We start from the raw sequence: 22,829 nt of genomic DNA, 5'->3' as shown, positions 1-22,829 counted from the left end.
TTATATACTACTTTGTGATGTAGTCTGTTCACTTCAAACAACATTTAATGTATTTCTTACATGATTGCTATTAAAAAATGCAAGTTATATTTCATTTTCATGTTATAGGATATTTTGGGTATGTCCAGCTTTTTGTTTTATAAATAACACTGATGAGGATCTCTGAACCCAAGTCCAAGACTACATGCCTAGGTTTTGGGAAAATGGTAGAGGTGATAGAGTTGGAGAGGAAATTCTTCTGTGCTGTTTGGGGTTTTAAGCAAAGCCTTTAGAGGTGATGATCTCGGTGAGTGTTCTGGAGGGTAGAGACCTCCCTGAGAGTATGAGTCACCCCTGAAGCCTAGCCACAGGAGGTCCCTTCTTGGATGACAGAGATTATAGAACTCATTCAATATGGTGACCAAAGAGCATTATATATTCCCAAAGATGTTTCCTGAAGCCTGGGCTGCTTTTAATAAAAAGACACTTATAATTTGTAAGGTGATCATAGCTCCTGAAGGATTAAATTCTGAAGGGGAGGGGACAGAGCAGAGAAGTAACGTTTTGGTTCTTTTGAGATCTAGATGACATTTTCTGAATTTGCTAACAGCTTAGCTTTCAAGTTCACTGACCCAAACTGGTCAGAGCAACTGAAACAACTGTATGTAACTAAGATATGAGAAAAGGGATCACTGAGATTTGTGTAATGAGAGGTTATCCAACATGCTTGTGTCAGAGGCAATGTATTTTCTGCTTATTTTTAAGTTAGACTTAATACTTTGTTTTTGTTTTTCAATTTGACCTGTCAGTTACAAGTATATATGAAAAATCTAGTTTGTACAAGGCTCAGAAGGATGTAAAGATACTCCCACCAAGTGTCTTGTTAGGAGGCTACCCTAAGGAAGAGAGAAACCCTCCACTCCCATACTCAGCAGGGGAGACAGGGTAGGAGCCACAAGTGGCAACAAAGTGCTATGGGGGCTTAAAGCAGGGCTAGGTTAGAACAGGCTGGTCCTGCAAAACATGTAAAGTGTATTCCTGAGTTGGGGAAAATCAACATGATCAGAAGAGGCTGGAGAAAGTGCTACAACTTTATGATGCCAGTTGAGTGAAAATTAAACTTTTGATACAACAATAATTATTTAATTATTTTAGCTATCTCTAAAGAATAGGTATTTCACAAATAGGTATATAAAAGATGAATTAATACATCCAAAGCCATGTAGTTGAGGGCTAATTCCTTGTTATGTAAACTTTTTACTTAGTCAACATATATCTGGGCTCTTCCTGTGAGCTAGGCACTATGGGAGATAGAAAAGAGCATAAAATGTGGTCCCTGTTATTAGTAACTTATATTCTAGTGAAGATCCAAGATGTCAAGTAAAGGCAAGTGTGTGCTCTCTTCTCTGCTTTTCAGTCAAGGCACCTCCAGCACCTTTGCCTTCTGCAGCTCCTTAGGCTGTCCATCATCCACTGAGTTCTGAAGAATGTAGCCTTTTCTGGAAGAAACTCCTTTCTTCAATGCTTCAGGCCAGCTTTGAGTCTCAAAGTACGTGGCCAGGATATCAAATACTGTTAGAAGGGTAAAAAGAAAACATAGTGACCATAGTGAGGAAAAAGAACTAGTAAAGGACTAATGAGGAAAAAGGTGTTCTGGAATATTTCATTCAACAGAGCTACTCTGCACCACACATGGACCGACTTGCCCACAAGGACCTCAGCCTACATGGAGAGACAGGAGCCTGTGAACGGACAGTGAGGCCACACTGCGAGGAAAACAGTACAACGGGAACACAAAGGAGAGCCCTGACATGGCTGAGAGGTGGAAGGGAGCAGCAAAGATACCCCTGGACTGAATTCCGAAGGACAAATAAGAATTCACTGTTCAATGATGGGTTGAATACAGGGCACTTTAGGCCAAGGGAAAAATTTCCACGATCTTTAACATAGCTGGGATCTAAGAAGAAAATGAAAAATGCCTCTGAGAGGCCAGAGTATCTGTCACAAAGGGCACGCAAAAAAATCTGAGCACATCAGTCCCGGGGCGGGGGGGGCAGGGGCTGCTTCAAGGGCCGTTTATACTTAAACACAATGCAAAGAAGTAGCACCAGAACTAACACATGTAAAGTGTGGGCCATGTCAGCAGTACCTTGATTGATGGCCAATATCTCTGAATGATAGTTTTTCCCATTCTGGCATCTGACCATGTATTCCTGGATTGGCAAGCGGGCTGTCTTGACAGAATGTTCTCGGGCTTTCTGAAAGGTCACCTTCTGTGAATCACAGTTAAAGATTTTTCTTTTAAAAATGACAAAGATATTCTCATTGTACTATGCATAATAAATTGTGACAGACCCTATTTACCACCACTCCAATTTCCATCTGTAATCATAATTAAATGGTAAGTGTATTAAAAATCAGTGGCCTATGGTAGAATGGAAGAAACGTCAGATAATGAAGAGTATTTACTTGTTCCACGTTTGCTTGTGCAGCAAACATCTCACTTGGGAGTCATGTATCCACTAGTTTCCATTTACTACTTACAACCAAGAAGGAAATAAGAGAGGCATATTGGCAGGTACAATCTGTATCCAGAAGTTCAAGCAGTCTAATCAATCAGAGGAGAACACTCCTGACCCTAACTCAGTAAGTCACAATTCTGTATATATGGAGTTTTCAGCTTATAGCCATTCGGCAGCAGCAAATTAGAGACGAGAGAGGATTCAAGTCAGATACACCACAAGCAGCAAGACAGCACTGAGGTGTGAGAGCACACAGCCCAATTAAAAGGAAGGGCTCTGAAAACTGCAGAAAGGAGTCATAAGAAATCAACAAACCCCTAAAATCTGAGGCTATTTAGGATCGAAGTACAGTAACTAATATCCCTTTAAAGATGTCCCTGAGTCACGAACTGATGTTTAAATTATATTTGCTACCTTGTAAGAAGCTTTGGAAAGATCACCTACCTACTTACAATTTCAGGATTAAAGAGAAAGGTTTAGATTATTGGGACAATTAACATCCTTGGGTTTGGAAGGGGCCTCAACAGTTAACTATCCCACTTCAAATATCCATCCAATCTTTGTCTATCCTCCATGGCCTCCTTCCCAAGTGGGCTCTGTCCCTAAGTGGACAATCCTTGTGACGGAGTTCCGTGCTTCCTGGGGAAGCCTATTCCGATTTTGACAGTATGGGTTAAATGGAAATTCTTGATAGCCAAATCTTCTGTTTTCCCTGAGCGTTCCACTCATTTGTCCTAGTTCCATCTCCCCCAGGGCCACACCAAGCAAGTAAAAGGGCTCTTCCACACGAAGGCCATTCAGGTGCGCAACAGCAGTGGTCATGCCCTGTGCACCCTTCCGGTAGTCTCAGTTCTGTCGCCTCTCCCTTGACTACAACTTAGTCTAGAGTCTCTTCATCATTCAGGCCAAACGTTTCCGAACTTGTTCGAGCTTGCTGATGTCCTTTGCTACAGTGCTATCACTGACTGCCACTAGTGTGATCTAACCAACTGGAGCTGCCTGAAGCAGGCCTCGCACCTCTGTTCTAACACTGGCCTACCTGCTGCTCAGACTCACGTGAGACACAGTTCCAGGAGAGAACTTCCAAAATGTGTTAGTGATGCAATTCAGAGAAGATAAAGGTACGGCTGCTCAAAGGACTTCTTTGAAGGATAACACTCCTTTGCATACAAGGTCTACGATTTTATTTATTTTTTGGTCTACGATTTTTTTTTAAAGTCTATTCTTTTACAAACATTTTGAACTGGAGTACAAGAATCCAAAGTTAGTAGGAGACTTGGATGCTGCCCTGAAGGAACTCACAGCCTAGTTTCTGTTCTCTGAACATTTAAAGATAAAACAATTTCCCTTGAAGATATGTGCTCAGCATATTTTCTGTGACAAAGTCAAACTCTCCAGTAACAACCAAAAAGTTCTATACCAATCGTTATGCCAATTATTTCTCAATTTAAATACTGCTGGAGAGAGACAATGTGTTAAAACTGCACATCTATTGATCATACACTGCTCACTGACCCTCTAGACTTTGCCTCAAAAAAGGGGCAGTCACTCTGCTGTGGGAGATTGCATTTGGCAGTTACGTCTTTTTAATGTCTTTTAATCTGTAACAGCCTCCCTAACTATTTTAGTTTTCATTACGTTGGCTTTTTTTGAAAGTGTAGTCCAGTTGTCTTGCAGAATGTCTCACATTCAGTTTCCTCATGATTAAACGTAGTTTAAACATTTTCCAGTAAGAATACTTCCCAAGTGAGATTCCATCATATCAGGAAGCACATAATGTCACTACTGGTGATTCTAAGTTTGAACATTTGGTAAGATGGTGACCTCCAGATCGCTTCACTGTAATGGTACATTTTTGCCTTTGTAATCTGTGGGATGATACTTTGAGACCATGTGAAGAGCCAGTTCCCCACAACCTTCCATTCAACCAGTTCCCTGAATCAATGGTTACCCTGGGAGTGACAAAATAACGATTTTTCAAATTCTATTATGTATTTCTCGTTTAATAGCTGGCATTCTTAAGAGAATTCTACCTCCACCCCCCACCTATTTTTTAGATTATCACTACTGAGTCGTGGAACACTGACCCTTTTAGAATACGTGCAGCTCAGTTAAGTATCATCTGTATTAAATTTGTGTGTATATCTCATACAGATATGCAAAAAATATATAAAATACACTTATGTATATGAAAAAATATATATACATAATATATCCACAAACAAATACTTGTGTGATCACAGACTATATCAAGAAGCATACACAAGAAAACAGTGGTTGGGGCGCCTGGGTGGCTCAGTCCGTTAAGCATCTACCTTTGGCTCAGGTCATGATCCTGGGACTGAGTCCCTCAACAGGCTCCCTGCAGGGAGCCTCCTTCTCCCTCTCCCCCACCCCTGCTTATGTGCGCTCTCTCTCTTTCTCAAATAAATAAATATCTTAAATTTTATATATATATATATATATATATATAAAGAAAAAAAAAGAAAACAGTGGTTACCTCAAGGTGTGGGGCACTGCAGGACAAGGATGGGAGGGAGACGTATTCCTCACTGTAGTTCTTTTTATACACTTTGACTATTATATCATTATTTATTGTGTAGGCAATATGTTAATTAGTAATATAAACAATATCTCAATACGTGTATAATAGGAACATATTTCAAAAACTCCAATTATTCCAATAAAATTTCAATTCAACAAAAGAAATCTGGACAGTCCTATTGATGTTGAGATTATGGGATAAGTCCTACATCAGCAGAAAAGATGGCCTAAGAAGGAGCAAACTCCTCTCTCACAAAGAACAAAGAGCTGGTAAGAATTGTGAGTCAATGCTTCGTTGGTCAAGATCATAGTCACCCTTGCAGAACTGAAGAGAGGAGAGAAGAAAGGAGTTCAACAATGGCTATTTATGGAATTACCAAACACTCCCCATTCCAGTTCCTGACTGGACTGTCAGATCAGGGGATCGCTAACATGGATGAGGACAGGGAGCTTCACAAGTAGAAGGGCCAACCTAGGCAGGATAGGCTCCTTCTTCCTATTCTCTGAGTTTTTAGGCCTTTTGCATAAGATTATGATATGGCAGCTGCCTCTGAAAGTAAGCCCCACTTTTCAAAATATAGTTGTTACGTCTAAAATGTACATTTACCTTCTGAATGCTTTCGTCCACAAGTCCACCAAGGATGTAAACTTTGTTTAGATCAATATCTTCAAGAGCTAATGAAAAAATGAAGGCCATTGAGATGAAATTGGTTTTATAATTTCTATATCCAAAGAAAGTAAAAATAAAGAATTATTAATGATAAAAGTAGAAATTTAATGAAATAGAAAACCATAAGGTAACAGATTTGCTCATTCTCTGAAAAGACAAAGCTCTGGCATATCTAATCAAGAAAAAAAGGTAGTTGATTCAGATCAACATTAGGATTCAGAAAGGAGACAAAATTAAAATGACAGAGGAATGTGAAATAATTAGAAAAGAATACTAAGATCAACTTGATACCAATAAATTTGAAAATTCTGTGAAATAGTTGATTTTCTGGAAAAAATATGTATCTAACATTGATCCAAGAGGCCAAGGAAGGGAGCTGCCTGGGGAAACTGGGAAAGATTGCCAGGCAGCTCACAAGGCCCAGCCGAGGCTGGAGACGCTAAATTTGTACAGCTGTGCACACAGCAGCACATATGGAAAGCACAGTGATGTATCCATCCATAAGAGGTGTGCAATTAATGTTCATCCCTTTTTTTTTTTTCTGATACACCTTGGATGGCTTTAACAAGTTCTAACACAGGGAGTAATCAAACACAGGACGAAGAACAAAGTGCTACATGAATCCATGCAGTAAAGTACATACCGTGTTCTGAGTCAGGAGTCAGGTACACAAGGGTTTCCAGAGGAAATAAACTAAAGCAGTCTTCCTTTGTTATGTCTAGCTGAAAAATGTAAATAATCCAATATAGTGTGAACTAGGTTAAGATGCAGCCCGCACTGCAGCAACTAGTTACCAGGCATCTATTCTCTACTAGGCATGGCCCTACGTGCATCAAGGGGATACATGTCTGACAATCTGTTCTCAGAAAGTGCTCAGCTGGGGAGGGCAAGTAGAAAGGACAGACATTCAACTCTACAAAATGAGACCGAGAGTAACAAGAGACCCTAACAGATGTACAGGAAGGCTGCCCCAGGACAACAGATGAGGGAGGCAATACCAGGGACGATCTTCTACTGAAGGGAATGCTGGAACTCGGTTTCTGAAAAGAGGTGAGATTGACTGATACATACAAAAGGAGGAGGCACTGAAAATGGGGAGAATCACCAAAGAAAGGCATGATGATGGGAAAGCAAGGGAACTCCATAGCCCTAAGAGTGGGTCTGTCGGGCTCACGTACAAGAATCATAAAACACACATAGAGAAGAAAAGCTGGAAATGGTGTATTATAGGACGGACTATTAAGACGGTAACAGCAACCACAACTAATTGTGCAGGACCACACAGCGTACTCTCACACTCACTGCCTCTGTGGACCTCCCTAGCAAAGTTCACACCACCCAGGCCCAGCTACATCACACAAACACACAGGACATTTTTAGTGGCACTTCTTAGGAAGTGATCTGGACTGTTGCCTGTATTACAATCACTACATTCATGAGCCCCTAGGGAAAGAGGGAAAGAGTGAGTATTCCCTAAAACTCATCTTGAATCCACATTACTTCCATAAGGATTTTCTCTTCCCCCACAACTCATGTTCCCTAATTCTGCACTACTGTGAACAACAAAGGAGTCACGGCATTTCCCCAAAACACTCGTAGAGTATATGGTCTAACATACAATACACAAGATACAAAATACAGTCTAGAGACTAGTGATATTAGTTTACCAATGTGGCGGAAGGATGAAAGTTTAGAAATATAAGAACTGATGAGAGGTTCTAAAGTTTTTTAGATTGCAATGGTGAAAATAATTCACATGTTTTTATATCAAAATATGAAAAAGTTAAAAAAAATTTACCACTGCCACACAACATATTTTTCAAAGGACACTTCAAGTAATATGTACAATGAGGCTTACCAAATAACTAGAAAATCCATCATTCATCCTCAAACACTCTTCATACAGGGGACTGTCTGTTGTGAATCCAGTGAGGTAGATCCAAAATGGCCTGTCGGCTTTTTTATTTGAACCATACAACCTTCGGATCTGTCCAGCCAGTCTACTTAGTTCCTTCAAGGAAATTAGGACAGCTTAGATTGGAAACATGCACACGCCTTCTAAATTCATTATCAACAAATGGTTACTCAGCAAGTTCACTGAGTGCTACTCTGGGAAATCTCACGAATACAGACATTTTTTATACTCATCAGATAAACTTAGCACCTTCTCCCTAACTCTAGGAGATGTACTAGGGTCAGAAGTTTTAACTTTCCTTCCTGATTCAGGGACAAACCCTAAAGAAAGGTAGTTTCACAATCTGGCCTGATTTGTTTCAGGAGAGAAAAAACACTTTGGGTTTGATTTAATCTGATATCTCAATTAATATAAACAGTAGAAAATTCTTGGTTAACCTTTTCAGAGGGCTATACTTAGAGGTTCCATGTAAGAACCCCAGATCTTCAGTCTTCCTAATTTCTCTGAAAAACATGCGAACAGCAGCACATACAACAGAGATGTTGGCAAACAGAAAAATCCATTTTGTGGTGTAAGGCCTAAAATGAAGGTCCACTACCGTGTGTTGTCTAGACATCTGGTGAAACCAGGTGGGCCCTGAAAAACCCAACTGCAAGTTCTTCTCCCAATTCTGCTCCCTTGGATAAGGTTCCCTAAACAATCCTTTCTATCAAAGGGACCAAACATAGTTCCTGCTTTCCCCAAGTAGTGGGTTTCGATTCCCTGCTAGCCCACAGAGTTATTCCCAGCAAATCAATCACATCTTCCTGCAGGAACCAAGGGGTACTCCACCCTCGTGACACTACAAAGCCTGCCTCCCACAGTCCCTGGTTGTTCATTCTATTCCTCAGTGTAACCCATATGGCCCTGCCTAGCATGCAATGTCAAGTGTGTATTCTTCAGCCATCCCTAGAACCCCAGGGTGGAATCCCTCCTTCACAAGAGGGTGAAAGGAAAACGATTGAAACACATATGTTGCCGGAAGAAGGCCCACCAGGTCACCTCCTCACAACATGCAACCAGGCAAGTATTCTTCCCGGTAGAAAACCAGATTTCATCTCTGGAGAACTGAACATGAAAGGCCCCATCTAGACTGCGGACACCATAAACAAGAGGTAACGGTGTGGGGCTCGAAACAGAAGATAAAACTTTGCAAACTAAACCAGAGGATATCTATTCTCTTCCTGATTCTTAACAACGATCTTGGAACTGAGTAGCCACGCGTACGAAACTGAACAATTTTGCTGGTTTACTACAGAATTACAGAGGCTGGACCTGGTCATGCTCTTTGTCAAAGCTGCTCCCTTCTGGACCTCCCTCACATGAGCAGGAATTCAGAGCTTAATGGATGTCGTACCTTCTTAGACATGTGGTGGGTCATACTCAGATCAATACAAAGTCTTGGTCCTGAGTGTTTGGCTTCCAAAAGTCTCTCCTTGGTTAAGGATCTCAGAAAACGTTTGCTGTGCTGGGGGCAGATGCCTAGAGTAGAAATATCAGAAAGGAATAAAAGTGGGAAAACAGAGGAATACGTTCAGTAAGAAATCTCACCAGCCAAGTGAGTACTTTTTGCATATAAAGAGAAGCTTGAAACTCATGCCAGGCATTCACTCATTTGAGTACAGCACAGTGGTGTGGAGCGTGGGCTCTGGAACACATTCCTGGGTCTAAATCAGAGTTCAGTCCATTCATTTATTACTATATGATCCTGGGCACGTTATTCAATTTCTGAGCCTCAGTCTCTTTACCTACAAAATGGGGATAATAAAAGCACCTACTCTTTAGGGAAATACACATAAAATTCTTAGCAGTGAACCTAGCACAAAACACAGAATAAATGCTAGCTAATTTTATCATTCCTTTTACTTCTGAGCTTATAAACACATAGGTGCACTAGATACGTGAAAGGCAGCCTTAAATTTTGCTTTCTTTGATACTCTGATTTCCAACAAAATAGAACAAACATCCAAAATGTTTGTTTTTACTTACGAACAATATTCCTATTCTCCTAGGAACATGCAGGTACCAGTCTACTAAGACATAACTATGATTACTCCAGCAATCTGATGTATTGTTACCTGAATTTTCTACACGATTGGCCTTTCTTCTTTCTTTTTCTTGCTTTCTTTTGCTCTTCTTTGCTGCAACTATCTTTTCCCAGTGTCTCTGTTTTCTTTGGACATTTTTCTTATGTTATCCAGAAAACAAAATTGAGAACTTTGTAAGCACCAAAATGGAAAACGAATATTCGAAAGTTACTTATTTTTTTAAATCAGATTTAAAGTTAGGAGAGAAAAAGGATATTACTGTAAAAAAAAAAAATAGACTGGATTATGTTCAGAGAAAGTGGAGCCCCAAGAAAGAGATACAACGTGCCCAAAATAGATTTCCTGACCCTTCTGAGGTGTATCAAGAATTCCTCTTGAACTTGATTTACTCTTCTTATAACTCAAGTGGAACTGAAACCTTACACCAGTTAGCAGGAAATCCATCCAATTTTGGAACACACCAAACTCATTCCTAGTCTTTTTGTTATGAGGCCCTACCCTTATACAAGGGGTCTCTGGGACACAGCATCACCCCAGAGCCCACGGCCGGGCAACCTGCTGCACTTACTGAGCTCCACACTGCACCACCTGTGGGCGGCGTCTCTCCCTCCCGATGCTCGCATTCCACATCGATCTGTAGAAGCTGGAAGCTTTCGGAGATGCTATCTTCGCCTGTATCCTCTAGGATGACTTCTTGCTCCTGCAGCACGCGTGAGTCTGTTTTCTTAGCACTCCCTTCCACTTTCCAGTCCATGTGCTTAGTCTTCTGTCCTTTTCACCCAGGTTAGAGAAATGATGTGAGACGTTACATTATTTCCCTTACAGAGGTATTTCCCTACGTCCAAATGTCAAATAGTGGTACTGTGTTGTTAAAGGAGTACAAGTGTGGAAAATATTAACACTGATTTACGGAGAAAAAAGCATCTGCGTCTTCCAGAGAAATGGGTCAGCACAGAAATGTTTCAGTACTAAGGAAGCTAAATCCACTTCTTGGAAGACAAACACAACTCCTGACAACTCCAAGCAATCACCAGTTACTCACTGCTGCAGTGACACAGGTAATCGAGCCATTTGTTGTGCTCTTCAAAATGCATGCAGTAGTTGGGCAGAAATGACAAAAGCCACCTCCTCCATTACGTTTCGGTTTATATCCAAAACTATTCCTCTAGCAAACATTTACTGAGCACCTACTGTATGCACAATCCAATACTAGAAATATCCTAGGAGAGTAAGAGTTAGCCAAAAACTATGGTGAACAGTTACCCAAAATCAACCAAGAATACTTCTAGGTTGCTGGTGATGTTTCACAATTTGCTTTTCCAAACTATGTATTCCTTCTCCCAACTCAGTTAAGTATCACCGCAGCTGAAAGCCACAGTCACCATTGAGAATATTAATATCCATCAGAGGTGCTGAAGTAGGAAAATATGGAGAACCACCGCTATGGCACACTTAACCAATGCCATCATTTCAAAGTGCTGTTCAAAATCCCCAGGAAGGCTGTGAGTAAAAAATGCTCTAGTCTATAGCTAAGTGTCACAGCAAAGGACGCTGCTATGTCCACTGCTTGCAGCTGCTCCTCTGAGTCCAGTGTGCTACCGCCATCTTTGGAAAAGTTGATCTCAGCAAAAGCAAATCCGTGTAATATATTCCATGCATACAAAAAAACAAAAACAACAAAACTGTTTATAATGAAAAGTAATGACCCTCACTCCAACCCTTCCCATCTCTAGTGGCAACCCATTAACCAGGTGTTTTTAGTTCATTTGGTAATGCACGCCTTAACCTGAAATCATATGCTTTCCATTACTTCTTTTTTTTTTTAATATATTTTTTTAAAGATTTTATTTATTTATTTATGTGACAGAGAGACAGCCAGCGAGAGAGGGAACACAGCAGGGGAGAGGGAGAGGAAGAAGCAGGCTCCCAGCCGAGGAGCCCGATTTGGGACTCGATCCCGGAACGCCAGGATCACGCCCTGAGCCGAAGGCAGACGCTTAACGACTGCGCTACCCAGGCGCCCCGCTTTCCATTACTTCTTGAATCAACTTTGAATTTTATCAACTCCCTATGAAACACTAGAATTCAAATCACCTCTTTTATTTTTTATTTTTCTATTAATTACACTGACCTTTAAAATGTTCTCGAGGTATAATTTACATATAGTAAAATGCAAAGATTTTAAGGGTATAGCTCAGTAATGTGTGTGAGGGGAAAATAGACCAGTCGAATGAATTTTTGACAAAAGCATAGGCCTATGTTACTCACACCCTCATCAAGATATGGAACATTTCCATCACTCTAGAAGTTCCTTGCCTTCTGCACTTTCCAAGTCAATCTCCGTCCCATTCCCACAACCAGCCAAAAGCAACCATTGTTTTTTCTATAGCCATTGATTAACTGTGCCTATTATAAAACATCATATAAATGGATTCAACCAGTGATGTTGACATTTCCCCCTCAACGTTTTGAGACTCACACATGTTGCTTCATGTATTAGTAAGCTTATTTCTTTTAAATGCTGAGCAGAATTCCATTGTATGACTGTATCACCATGTTTATTCTCCTGTTGATGAATATTGGAGATTTTTCCAATTTGGGACTATTATGAATAAAGCTGCTATGAACATTCTCTTACAAGTGTTTTTGTGGACGTATGTTCTCATATCTGTTGGCTAAGTACCTAACAGTAGAGTTGATGGGGCATTGGATGGTTGCCTACTTAATTCATAGAAGACTGCCATCAGTTTCCCAAAGTAACTGTACCATTTCACAGTGCGGTCAGCAATGAAGGAGACTTCCAGATGCTCTGCATCATCACCAACATTTGCTGTTGTTAGAGTTCTTAGTCATTCTTGTGTAGTGGAACCTAGTTGTGTTTTAATTTGCATTTTTTGATTGTTCATGGTTTTGAGCACTTTTTCAGGCAATTTATTGGTCATTTGTAATATATCTTTGTAAGATTTCTGACCAAGTCTTTTGCTCATCTTTAAATTATCTTTTTATTTATTACTAAGCTGTGGAAGTTTAGCATATTTCTAGATACAACTCCTTTTTCAGACATGTGTACTGAGAATATTTTCTCCCAGTCTGTGGCCTGCCTATTCATTTTCTTAACATTGCTTTTTGTTGAGCAGAAATTTTAAATTTTAATTGTCTAATTTATCATTCTTTTCTTTTATAGTTAATGCTTTCTGTGTCCTCTAAGAAATCTTTGCCTACCCTAACAGCACATAGATAGTCTGTGTTCCTCTCTAGAAGCTTTATAATTTTGGCCTATAATCCACCTCACACTCATTTCTCTCAAGGATAACAGTCTTGTCCTGCCTATTGTCCAATACCTGAAAACAGTTTCTTCGTACAATCCAATTTTACAGCTTTGTTTTTTTTTAATCCTAGGAACGTAAGTCCAATACCCATACCTCTGTCATGACAATTATCAGAAGACATCTTTACTATGTTTAAGAATATCTTTAGGGGCCCCCAACAGGGGAGCAGCAAGAAACACAAGACAACTCTTAACCAGAATAAAGAGATATATAAATAAAAATACATTAATAGTAGGGGACCTCAACACTCCACTATCAGAAATAGACAGAACACCCTGGCAAAAACTAAGCAAAGAATCAAAGGCTTTGAATGCCATACTCGACGAGTTGGACCTCATAGATATATATAGAACACTACACCCCAGAACCAAAGAATACTCATTCTATTCTAATGCCCATGGAACATTCTCAAGAATAGACCATGTTCTGGGACACAAAACAGGTCTCAACCTATACCAAAAGATTGAAATTATCCCCTGCATATTCTCAGACCACAACGCTCTGAAATTGGAACTCAACCACAAGGAAAAATTTGGAAGAAACTCAAACACTTGGAGACTAAGAACGATCCTGCTCAGGAATGACTCGATAAACCAGGAAATCAAAAATCAAATTAAACAATTTATGGAGACCAATGAGAATGAAAATACAACAGTCCAAAACTTATGGGATACTGCAAAGGCAGTCCTAAGGGGGAAATACATAGCCATCCAAGCCTCACTCAAAAGAATAGAAAAATCTAAAATGCAGTTTTTATATTCTCACCTCAAGAAGCTGGAACAGCAACAGAGGGACAGGCCTAATCCACGCACGAGGAAGCAGTTGACCAAAATTAGAGCTGAAATCAATCAAGCAGAAACCAGAAGTACAGTAGAGCAGATCAACAGGACTAGAAGCTGGTTCTTTGAGAGAATCAATAAAATTGACAGACCACTGGCAAGACTTATCCAAAAGAAAAGAGAAAGGACCCAGATTATTAAAATTATGAATGAAAAAGGAGAGGTCACGACGAACACCATTGAAATTGGAAGGATTATTAGAAATTTTTATCAACAGCTATATGCCAATAAACTAAGCAATCTGGAAGAGATGGAATCCTTCCTGGAAACCTATAAACTACCAAGATTGAAACAGGAAGAAACTGATTTCTTAAACAGGCCAATTAATTATGAAGAAATTGAGTCAGTGATAAACAACCTTCCAAATAACAAAACTCCAGGCCCGGATGGTTTTCCTGGGGAATTCTACCAAACATTCAAAGAAGAAATACCTATTCTCCTAAAGCTATTTCAAAAAATAGAAACAGAAGGAAAGTTACCAAACTCATTCTATGAGGCCAAATTACCTTGATCCCCAAACCAGGCAAAGACCCCCTCAAAAAGGAGAATTACAGACCGATTTCCCTAATGAATATGGACACCAAAATCCTCAACAAGATACTTGCTAATAGAATCCAACAGTACATTAAAAGGATTATCCATCACGATCAAGTGGGATTCATACCTGGGATGCAAGCGTGGTTCAATATTCGCAAATCAATCAGCGTGATACATCATATCAACAAGAAAAGACTCAGGAACCATATGATCCTCTCAATCGATGCCGAAAAAGCATTTGACAAAATACAGCATCCTTTCCTGATTAAAACCCTTCAGAGTGTAGGAATAGAAGGTACATTTCTCAATCTCATAAAAGCCATCTATGAAAAGCCTACTGCAAATATTATTCTCAATGGGGAAAAGCTGGAAGCCTTTCCCTTAAGATCAGGAACACGACAAGGATGCCCACTCTCGCCACTATTATTCAACATAGTACTAGAAGTCCTTGCAACAGCAATCAGACGACAAAAAGGGATCAAAGGTATTCAAATTGGCAAAGAAGAAGTCAAAATGTCTCTCTTCGCAGATGACATGATACTCTATATGGAAAACCCAAAAGAAGCCACTCCCAAACTATTAGAAGTTATAGAGCAATTCAGTAACGTGGCGGGATACAAAATCAATGCTCAGAAATCAGTTGCATTTCTATACACAAATAACGAGACCGAAGAAAGAGAAATTAGGGAATCCATCCCATTTACAATAGCACCAAAAACCATATGTTACCTTGGAATTAACTTAACCAGAGACGTAAAGGACCTATATTCTAGAAACTATAAATCACTCTTGAAAGACATTGAGGAAGACATAAAAAGATGGAAAGATATTCCATGCTCATGGATCGGAAGAATTAACATAGTTAAAATGTCCGTGCTACCCAGAGCAATCTACACTTTCAATGCTATCCCGATCAAAATACTGAGGACATTTTTCAAAGAACTGGAACAAATAGTCCTTAAATTTGTATGGAAACAGAAAAGGCCCCGAATCTCCAAGGAACTGCTGAAAAGGAAAAACAAAGCTGGGGGCATCACAATGCCAGATTTCGAGCTGTACTACAAAGCTGTGATCACAAAGACAGCATGGTACTGACACAAAAACAGACACAATGACCAATGGAACAGAATAGAGAGCCCAGAAATGGACCCTCGGCTCTTTGGGCAACTAATATTTGATAAAGCAGGAAAAAACATCCGGTGGGAAAAAGACAGTCTCTTCAATAAATGGTGCTGGGAAAATTGGACAGCTACATGCAAAAGAATGAAACTTGACCACTATCTCACACCATACACAAAAATAAACTCCAAATGGATGAAAGACCTCGATGTGAGACAGGAATCCATCAAAATTCTAGAGGAGAACATCGGCAGCAACCTCTACGACATCGGCCAAAGCAACCTTTTTCATGATACATCCCCAAAGGCAAGAGAAACAAAAGATAAAATGAATTTATGGGACTTCATCAAGATTAAAAGTTTCTGCACAGCCAAGGAAACAGTCAGAAAAACTAAGAGGCAGCCCACGGAATGGGAGAATATATTTGCAAATGACACTACAGATAAAGGACTGGTATCCAAGATCTACAAAGAACTTCTCAAACTCAATACACGAGAAACAAATAAACAAATCAAAAAATGGACAGAAGATATGAACAGACACTTTTCCAATGAAGACATACAAATGGCTAACAGACACATGAAAAAATGTTCAAAATCATTAGCCATCAAGGAAATTCAAATCAAAACCACACTGAGATACCACCTTATGCCAGTTAGAATGGCAAAAATTGACAAGGCAAGAAACAACAATTGTTGGAGAGGATGTGGAGAAAGGGGATCCCTCCTACATTGTTGGTGGGAATGCAAGCTGGTACAGCCACTCTGGAAAACAGTGTGGAGGTCCCTTAAAAAGTTAAAAATTGAGCTACCCTATGATCCAGCCATTGCACTACTGGGTGTTTACCCCAAAGATACAGACGTAGTAAAGAGAAGGGCCATATGCACCCCAATGTTCATAGCAGCAATGTCCACAATAGCTAAATCGTGGAAGGAGCCGAGATGCCCTTCAACAGATGACTGGATTAAGAAGTTGTGGTCCTGGGGCACCTGGGTGGCACAGCGGTTAAGCATCTGCCTTCGGCTCAGGGCGTGTTCCCAGCGTTATGGGATCGAGCCCCGCATCAGGCTCCTCCGCTATGAGCCTGCTTCTTCCTCTCCCACTCCCCCTGCTTGTGTTCCCTCTCTCGCTGGCTGTCTCTATCTGTGGAAAGAAAGAAAAGAAAAGAAAAGAAAAGAAAAGAAAAGAAAAGAAAAGAAAAGAAAAGAAAAAAGAAAAGAAGGAGAGAAAGAAAGAAAGAAAGAAAGAAAGAAAGAAAGAAAGAAAGAAAGAAAGAAAAGAAAGAAAGAAGTTGTGGTCCATATATACAATGGAATATTACTCAGCTATCAGAAAGAACGAGTTCTCAACATTTGCTACAATATGGACGGCACTGGAGGAGATAATGCTAAGTGAAATAAGTCAAGCAGAGAAAGACAACTATCATATGATTTCTCTCATCTATGGAACATAAGAACTAGGATGATCAGTAGGGGAAGAAAGGGATAAAGAAAGGAGGGTAATCAGAAGGGGGAATGAAACATGAGAGACTACGGACTATGAGAAACAAACTGAGGGCCTCAGAGGGGAAGGGGGTGGGGGAATGGGATAGACCGGTGATGGGTAGTAAGGAGGGCACGTATTGCATGGTGCACTGGGTGTTATACACAACTAATGAATCATTGAGCCTTACATCGGAAACCAGGGATGTACTGTATGGTGACTAACATAATATAATAAAAAATCATTAAAAAAAAAAAAAAAAGAATATCTTTAGGGGCGCCTGGGTGGCACAGCGGTTAAGCGTCTGCCTTCGGCTCAGGGCGTGATCCCGGCGTTCCGGGATCGAGCCCCACATCAGGCTCCTCTGCTATGAGCCTGCTTCTTCCTCTCCCACTCCCTCTGCTTGTGTTCCCTCTCTCGCTGGCTGTCTCTCTCTGTCAAATAAATAAAATCTTTAAAAAAAAAGAATATCTTTAAACTTCTACTTCTTATTCAACAATCTCAAGGTTAGGCTCTCAACATAAACACCCTTTTCTTTCCCCCCATATCTCTTCTTCCTTCAATGTTCCAATTTTGGTAAGCTGAAGCTTTAATTTTAGATGTTCAAGAGAGATTCTACCTTGTGTTACCAAAATTGATCCTTTTGGGCTTTGTCTACCCCCTTGGTCATTTCTAAAATTTGTAAACCAATAAACTGCATTTATATTAACTGTATAAATATTACCCACTCCAGAGCCAAGTAGTGTCCGAAGATTATTTTTTGTTCTCTAATGTGTTTTTTTTTATTTATTTTATTTGAGAGAGAGAGAGCGAGCATGCACACACACATGCTTGCAAGGGGAGGGGCAGAGAGAGAGGGAGAGAATCTCCACTGAGCATGGAACTCAATCTCAGGACCCTGAGATCATGACCTGAGCCTAAACCAAGAGTCGGATGCTTAACCGACAGCCACCCAGGCGCCCCTGTTCTCTAATGTTTTGACCGATGTTCCTGTTCCTAGCAAACATTTTTAGTGTTGAGCTCATACTGTTTTCTTGTACTCCATCAAACACTCAAAATCAGGCCAAATTTTAGTTTTGTTTCTCATTTAGACATGACAGGTTGTTGTAGTGGAAACAGCAGTCTTAGGATTTAGCCATGCTTTTCAGCTTCCTACCTGTGAGTAGTGGGATAAGAGCCTAAACTGTTAACTCTTGGTCACAGATTCTATGAGATGAGATAATACTACATCCCAGGACTGTTGAAAGAAGTAGACATATTTCATTTAACTACTCATGACATACAGGTTGTTTAAACCCCTCCAGTGTTGTTTTTTAAATTTTTCTAAAAAGGTAAGCTTCTGAGCAGTTTTAGGTATTTATCACACATCATGTGAACAACATATCACCACTAGATATATTCCTGAAGATGGCCAAGTAAATTACATTCTAGATTGTCAAAGTTAAAGATTAGAAATTTGGTTCATTTTCTTATATAAGCTAAAGTTTACTTTCGCTCAGAAATCCTTTCTTTAATACTCAGTACAAATTTTAATATATTTATTTATACAATTCACTGTGTCACTATGAATTTATGGCATACACAAACTTCAGTAGTATATAGTATTTCTAGAGAAACTAGGAAAATATCAAGTTATTCTTAGACATTTCAGAAGTGCTGCATTGTTCACATATGAACAGCGATGTTGATTATAAATACCTTTTTTAAAGAAAATACAGCCAGACCTGTTATGCCCATTCCTTTAGATGACTGCACAAATCTTACTGTGCCTTTTTTCTACTTTTTTCTACATTTAGGCATTCAAAAAAAGAGAAAGTAAAAACTTTAAGATAAACTGGTCCAATACCTAACCACCTCATTTTATTAGGGTAAAGAAAACGGATCAATTTGTTAAATGAATGCCAGTTTGTTAACAGCCACGTGCTTTCCCTCCCCTGAACTCCACAGCATTTTGTATTGTTTGTCCACTCATTCAGTCAATAAATACTCATTGAGCTCCTCCTCTTTGTCAGACCCTTTTGGGGGAATGACTGGGAGGCAATGAATGTAGATGTCTCATTGGAGAAGTGTGGCTCAGAAGGAGAAAAGAGAGCTAGGGTTGGAGTAGCTGGAGGGGCTGCAGAGTTTTCCACTGTTGTTTAGAACACCCGAAGGTCTGTGCTCCTGTTTTCTCTCCTACCAAACTGAATTCCTTTGAGGAGGGACTGTGTACTTACATTTACATAAACACTGTAACAGCTCACAATGTACCACCTTGCAAACAGCAGTGTTTGAATAAATATTTGTCGAACTAAACTGAACTTTATCACTACTGCCCCCGTTCCCTTCTTCCTATTCCCCTCCTTGTATCTCAGATCTCTCCAAGTTCCTATAATCTCTGAGGATGTTTTTCAGGAACCTGGGATATAGCAATATTGAAAATCAAATGAAGGCAATTCCAACCACTACCATAAGAGTCTACAATATAGCAGATTGGGCAGGGACCACATCTTTTTCATCTTTGTATCATTAGTGGCCAGCACAAGGGTCTGCAAAAAATGGAAGCTCAGTAAATATTGAATTAGAAGCTTGCCACCCATTGATCCTCAGAAAGCAACTGTGAAATTAGGCATCACAGAAAAACAAATATTTTTAATCTGTGTGAGATGTTATCTATGCCCAGATTTAGCATTTCATTTCTTCATTAAAAAGTGTTTTCTGGGGGCGCCTGGATGGCTCCATCGGTTGAGGGGCTGACTCTTGATTTCAGCTCAGGTCATGATCTTAAGGTCCTGGGACTGAGCCCCATGTCAGGTTCGAAGTAGGCTTGGGATTCTCTCCCTCTGCCTCTTCCCCCTGCTTTTGTGTGTGTGTGTGTATGTGTGTGTGTGTGTGTGTGTACGCTCCCTCTCTCTCTCTCTCAAACAGATAAATAAATCTTAAAAAAAGAAAAAAATGTTTTCTAAGCCTCCATTACAGGCCCAGTACTGAATACTGGGGTTATTAAATTAATTACTAATCATATAACAAACAGTTACTTAAGCACCCAACATAATAGTACATGCTGAGAATTTGAGACTGATGTCCATTCTGCCTTCACAGGGCCCCAATTATCTGACTCAGCCTTGCATGATAGCTGATCTGCCTGTTTCCCCACTACATTATAAGCCCTTCCAGGGAAGAGAGGATAAAGAATTCAGATGCACACCCCCAGTACCCAGTACTGAGCCTTGCAGAATAAAAGTATCTTAAATGTTTGATAATTATGTTACCCTTCTGCTCAGAACAATGCCATATTCTCCATTTCACTTATAGCACATAACTGAAATCCTTACAATGGCCTATACTGATCATTAAGGTCTCCCTCCCCCATCAAGTGTCCTCTGCACTTTCTGGTCTACTTGCTGCTCCTAACATACCAAGGATATTCCCACCACGGGGCCTTGGCCCTTGCTGTCATTACTACCTCCAGTGTTCTTTCCCTAGATAATTATATGACTACCTGTCTCATTCTATTCTGATTTTCACTATCCAACATGGCACATGTTTTACTTACTTTTATCTGAACTTCCCCATTCCTACATTCCACCTGCTTAAATGCAGGTGTTCTGTCTGCTCTGTCCACTACCCTATATGTCTAGAAAAGGGCTTGGTACATAACAGACGCTCAATAAATACTTGCGGATTTAATAAATTCTCCACCCACCCACCCCCACCTCTGAGTTGACAGAGGCCTCAGATGTTTTCTAACCCAAGTCCCACCTGATGAGCATATCCCTGGGCGCTAAGTGATGGGCCAGTCACTGCTTGCACGCTTCTCTCATTTTCTAAAATTTTGTCCACCGAAGCTGGCTCCAGTCCTCTGGCACCTTCAGCACTAGAACACCCAGACCCCAGGCCCGAAAGTACCCCGCCTGTGGGCCCCGCCTGGCCCACAGGCTGCTAGCGTGAGGGGAGGCAGCAAGGGAAACCACCAAGAAGGTGGAGGACACGAGGCCACACGACGACTGAGGGCCGCTTCCCGCCGTCTGTCCCGCCCCCGAACGAGCCCGCAGTCCCAAGCCAGACCCCTCCAGCCCCACGCCGGACCCACAACTAGCCCCGGGCGTACCTGAACCCCTCAACTCACGCAGCCTCGGCGGCGCACATCGGGCCCCGCCTCCGGCACCACTTCCAGTTCCTGCCCCCTCCCTGAATGGCATTCTGGGAGTTGTAGTTCTCAGCCTGGCGGCTCGGCAAGCAGGGGCCAGTGGGAGGCTTTGCCTTCCACCCACGTTGGCATGACGGAGTCGCGTACCGCCCAGGTATTGCTTCGCCTGTCTAAGCCTGTTTCCCCGGCTGTGAGATGGGAATTACAATCCCAGCCGCTTGCCGACCTCTCGGGGTTGTGGCAGGTAACCGGGCACTTTGATGGCTGTCGAGGGACATTGCGAAACTGGGCTGAAACCGGTCTTGAACCACCCTTCATCTCACAGCCTGGGTGCCTTGCCCTCCCCTGGGCTCCCCTACATGCAGCAGAGCCCACGAGCTGACATAGCCTTCCCTGAGCACACAGCTGCCCTCACCACCACCTGGCTGTCCAGGCAGACAACAGGGATATCCAGGCTTGGACCCTTCACGAAGGAGTCTAGCCTCTGACCATTCTCCCTTATCCAGTTCACCTTACAGATCCATGGAGAAAGCGAGGCTCAGAGACCTGAAGAGACTTGTCCAAGCTTTGGCCTGATAAAAACTATCAGCCACTCTTCATTCTTCCCTTTATTTCTGCAATCCTAGGGGTCTCACCCTTTCTGAGAGACCCTAGCATGAATGAGCCGGAAATATCTCCTGCCCAAGAAACCACAACCCTGTTGGATCCCCCCTTGTCCCCACACTGTATCCCTCTCTGGACTCTTCTTTCCACAGCTCCTGTAGCACCCCCACCCTGTCCCTAATCCTTCAGTCCATCCTTTACCTGCTACTGGAGCGATTTTTAAATGCTTAAAGTAAACAGTCTTTATCTCCCAGAAGGCTTTCCCTAAAACCCAGCTCTAACCTCTAGCTCAGAAGCTGGTCGTGGCTTCCCACTCAGCAGGGCTTGCAAAGTGGTTCAAACGGTCCTCAGTGGTTCCCACCACACCTACCAGTCCCTGCACTTTGCACTCAGCCAAACTGGGTAACTTTTCTCTCTCCCAGCCACTGCTCTTGTGTCACTTCACCTTTGAATGAGCTCATGTCCATCCCCACAGGGAAGGCCTTGGAACTGGTCTCACTTGCTTCTCCCACCCCTCCCACCCTTCACCCTCACCCCCAACTCCCACCATGCAGCTGACATACGTTTGCCAGATGATTATGTGTCTCCCCTATTCCAAACCCTAGTGGCTTCCCATTGTATTTGGATATAAAGTCTAACCTTCCCAAGGCCTTCCTGGCTTGGTTCTTGGCTGCCCCACCAACCTCATCTATCACTCTTCCTCTGGCTTGCTGTGTTCCAGTCACACCTGTCTTCTTGAAATGCTTCAAATATACCAAAGACCTTTGCAGATATTTTTCCCTTTCCCCTCACTTTTTCCATGGCCGTCTCCTTCTTATCCTTTAGGCTTCAGCTTAAACCTTCCCTCTTCCGAGAGGCCTTTACTGATCACCCAGGTAAGTTTGGCTTATCCCAACTCCATCTTGGCACTCTTCATTTCTTTCTATCACCTATCAGTTAGTAAACTTTTTTCTGTGTCTTTCCTACTAACTTTAAGTTCCTGAGGAAATATCTATCATGTTGATGATTTGATTCCCAGTGTCACTACACAGTAAATATTTGTTGACAGAATCACCAAATGAGTGATTTGTCTCC

At 41.3% G+C, this 22,829-nt stretch overlaps 1 protein-coding gene across 6 annotated transcripts; it reads right to left on the bottom strand.

Annotated features, from left to right (window-relative positions):
- Positions 1-1,052: 1,052 nt before the first annotated feature.
- TRMT10B (tRNA methyltransferase 10B) lies at positions 1,053-21,190 on the bottom strand. Of its 6 annotated transcripts, none has more exons than XM_026506207.4 (9): positions 21,114-21,190; positions 10,286-10,488; positions 9,748-9,856; positions 9,027-9,151; positions 7,574-7,726; positions 6,359-6,437; positions 5,653-5,720; positions 2,129-2,252; positions 1,053-1,551 (listed from the first exon to the last, which is right to left on the bottom strand). In XM_026506207.4, the coding sequence occupies exons 2-9, from the start codon at positions 10,469-10,471 to the stop codon at positions 1,397-1,399; spliced, it is 999 nt and encodes a 332-aa protein (XP_026361992.2). In that variant the 5' UTR covers positions 10,472-10,488; positions 21,114-21,190; the 3' UTR covers positions 1,053-1,396. The 6 variants fall into 6 exon arrangements, with proteins under 6 accessions (XP_026361992.2, XP_026361994.2, XP_026361993.2 ...); XM_026506209.4 differs by having other exon boundaries at positions 10,286-10,483; positions 21,114-21,178; XM_026506208.4 differs by having other exon boundaries at positions 20,765-21,142.
- Between the last annotated feature and the right edge of the window lie 1,639 nt (positions 21,191-22,829).

Source organism: Ursus arctos, unplaced genomic scaffold (genome assembly GCF_023065955.2).
Source record: "Ursus arctos isolate Adak ecotype North America unplaced genomic scaffold, UrsArc2.0 scaffold_18, whole genome shotgun sequence".
In the NCBI taxonomy this organism is placed as follows: Eukaryota; Metazoa; Chordata; class Mammalia; order Carnivora; family Ursidae; genus Ursus; species Ursus arctos.
Note: the sequence above shows the minus strand (reverse complement) of the source record. Positions and strands in the feature narration are given on the sequence as shown.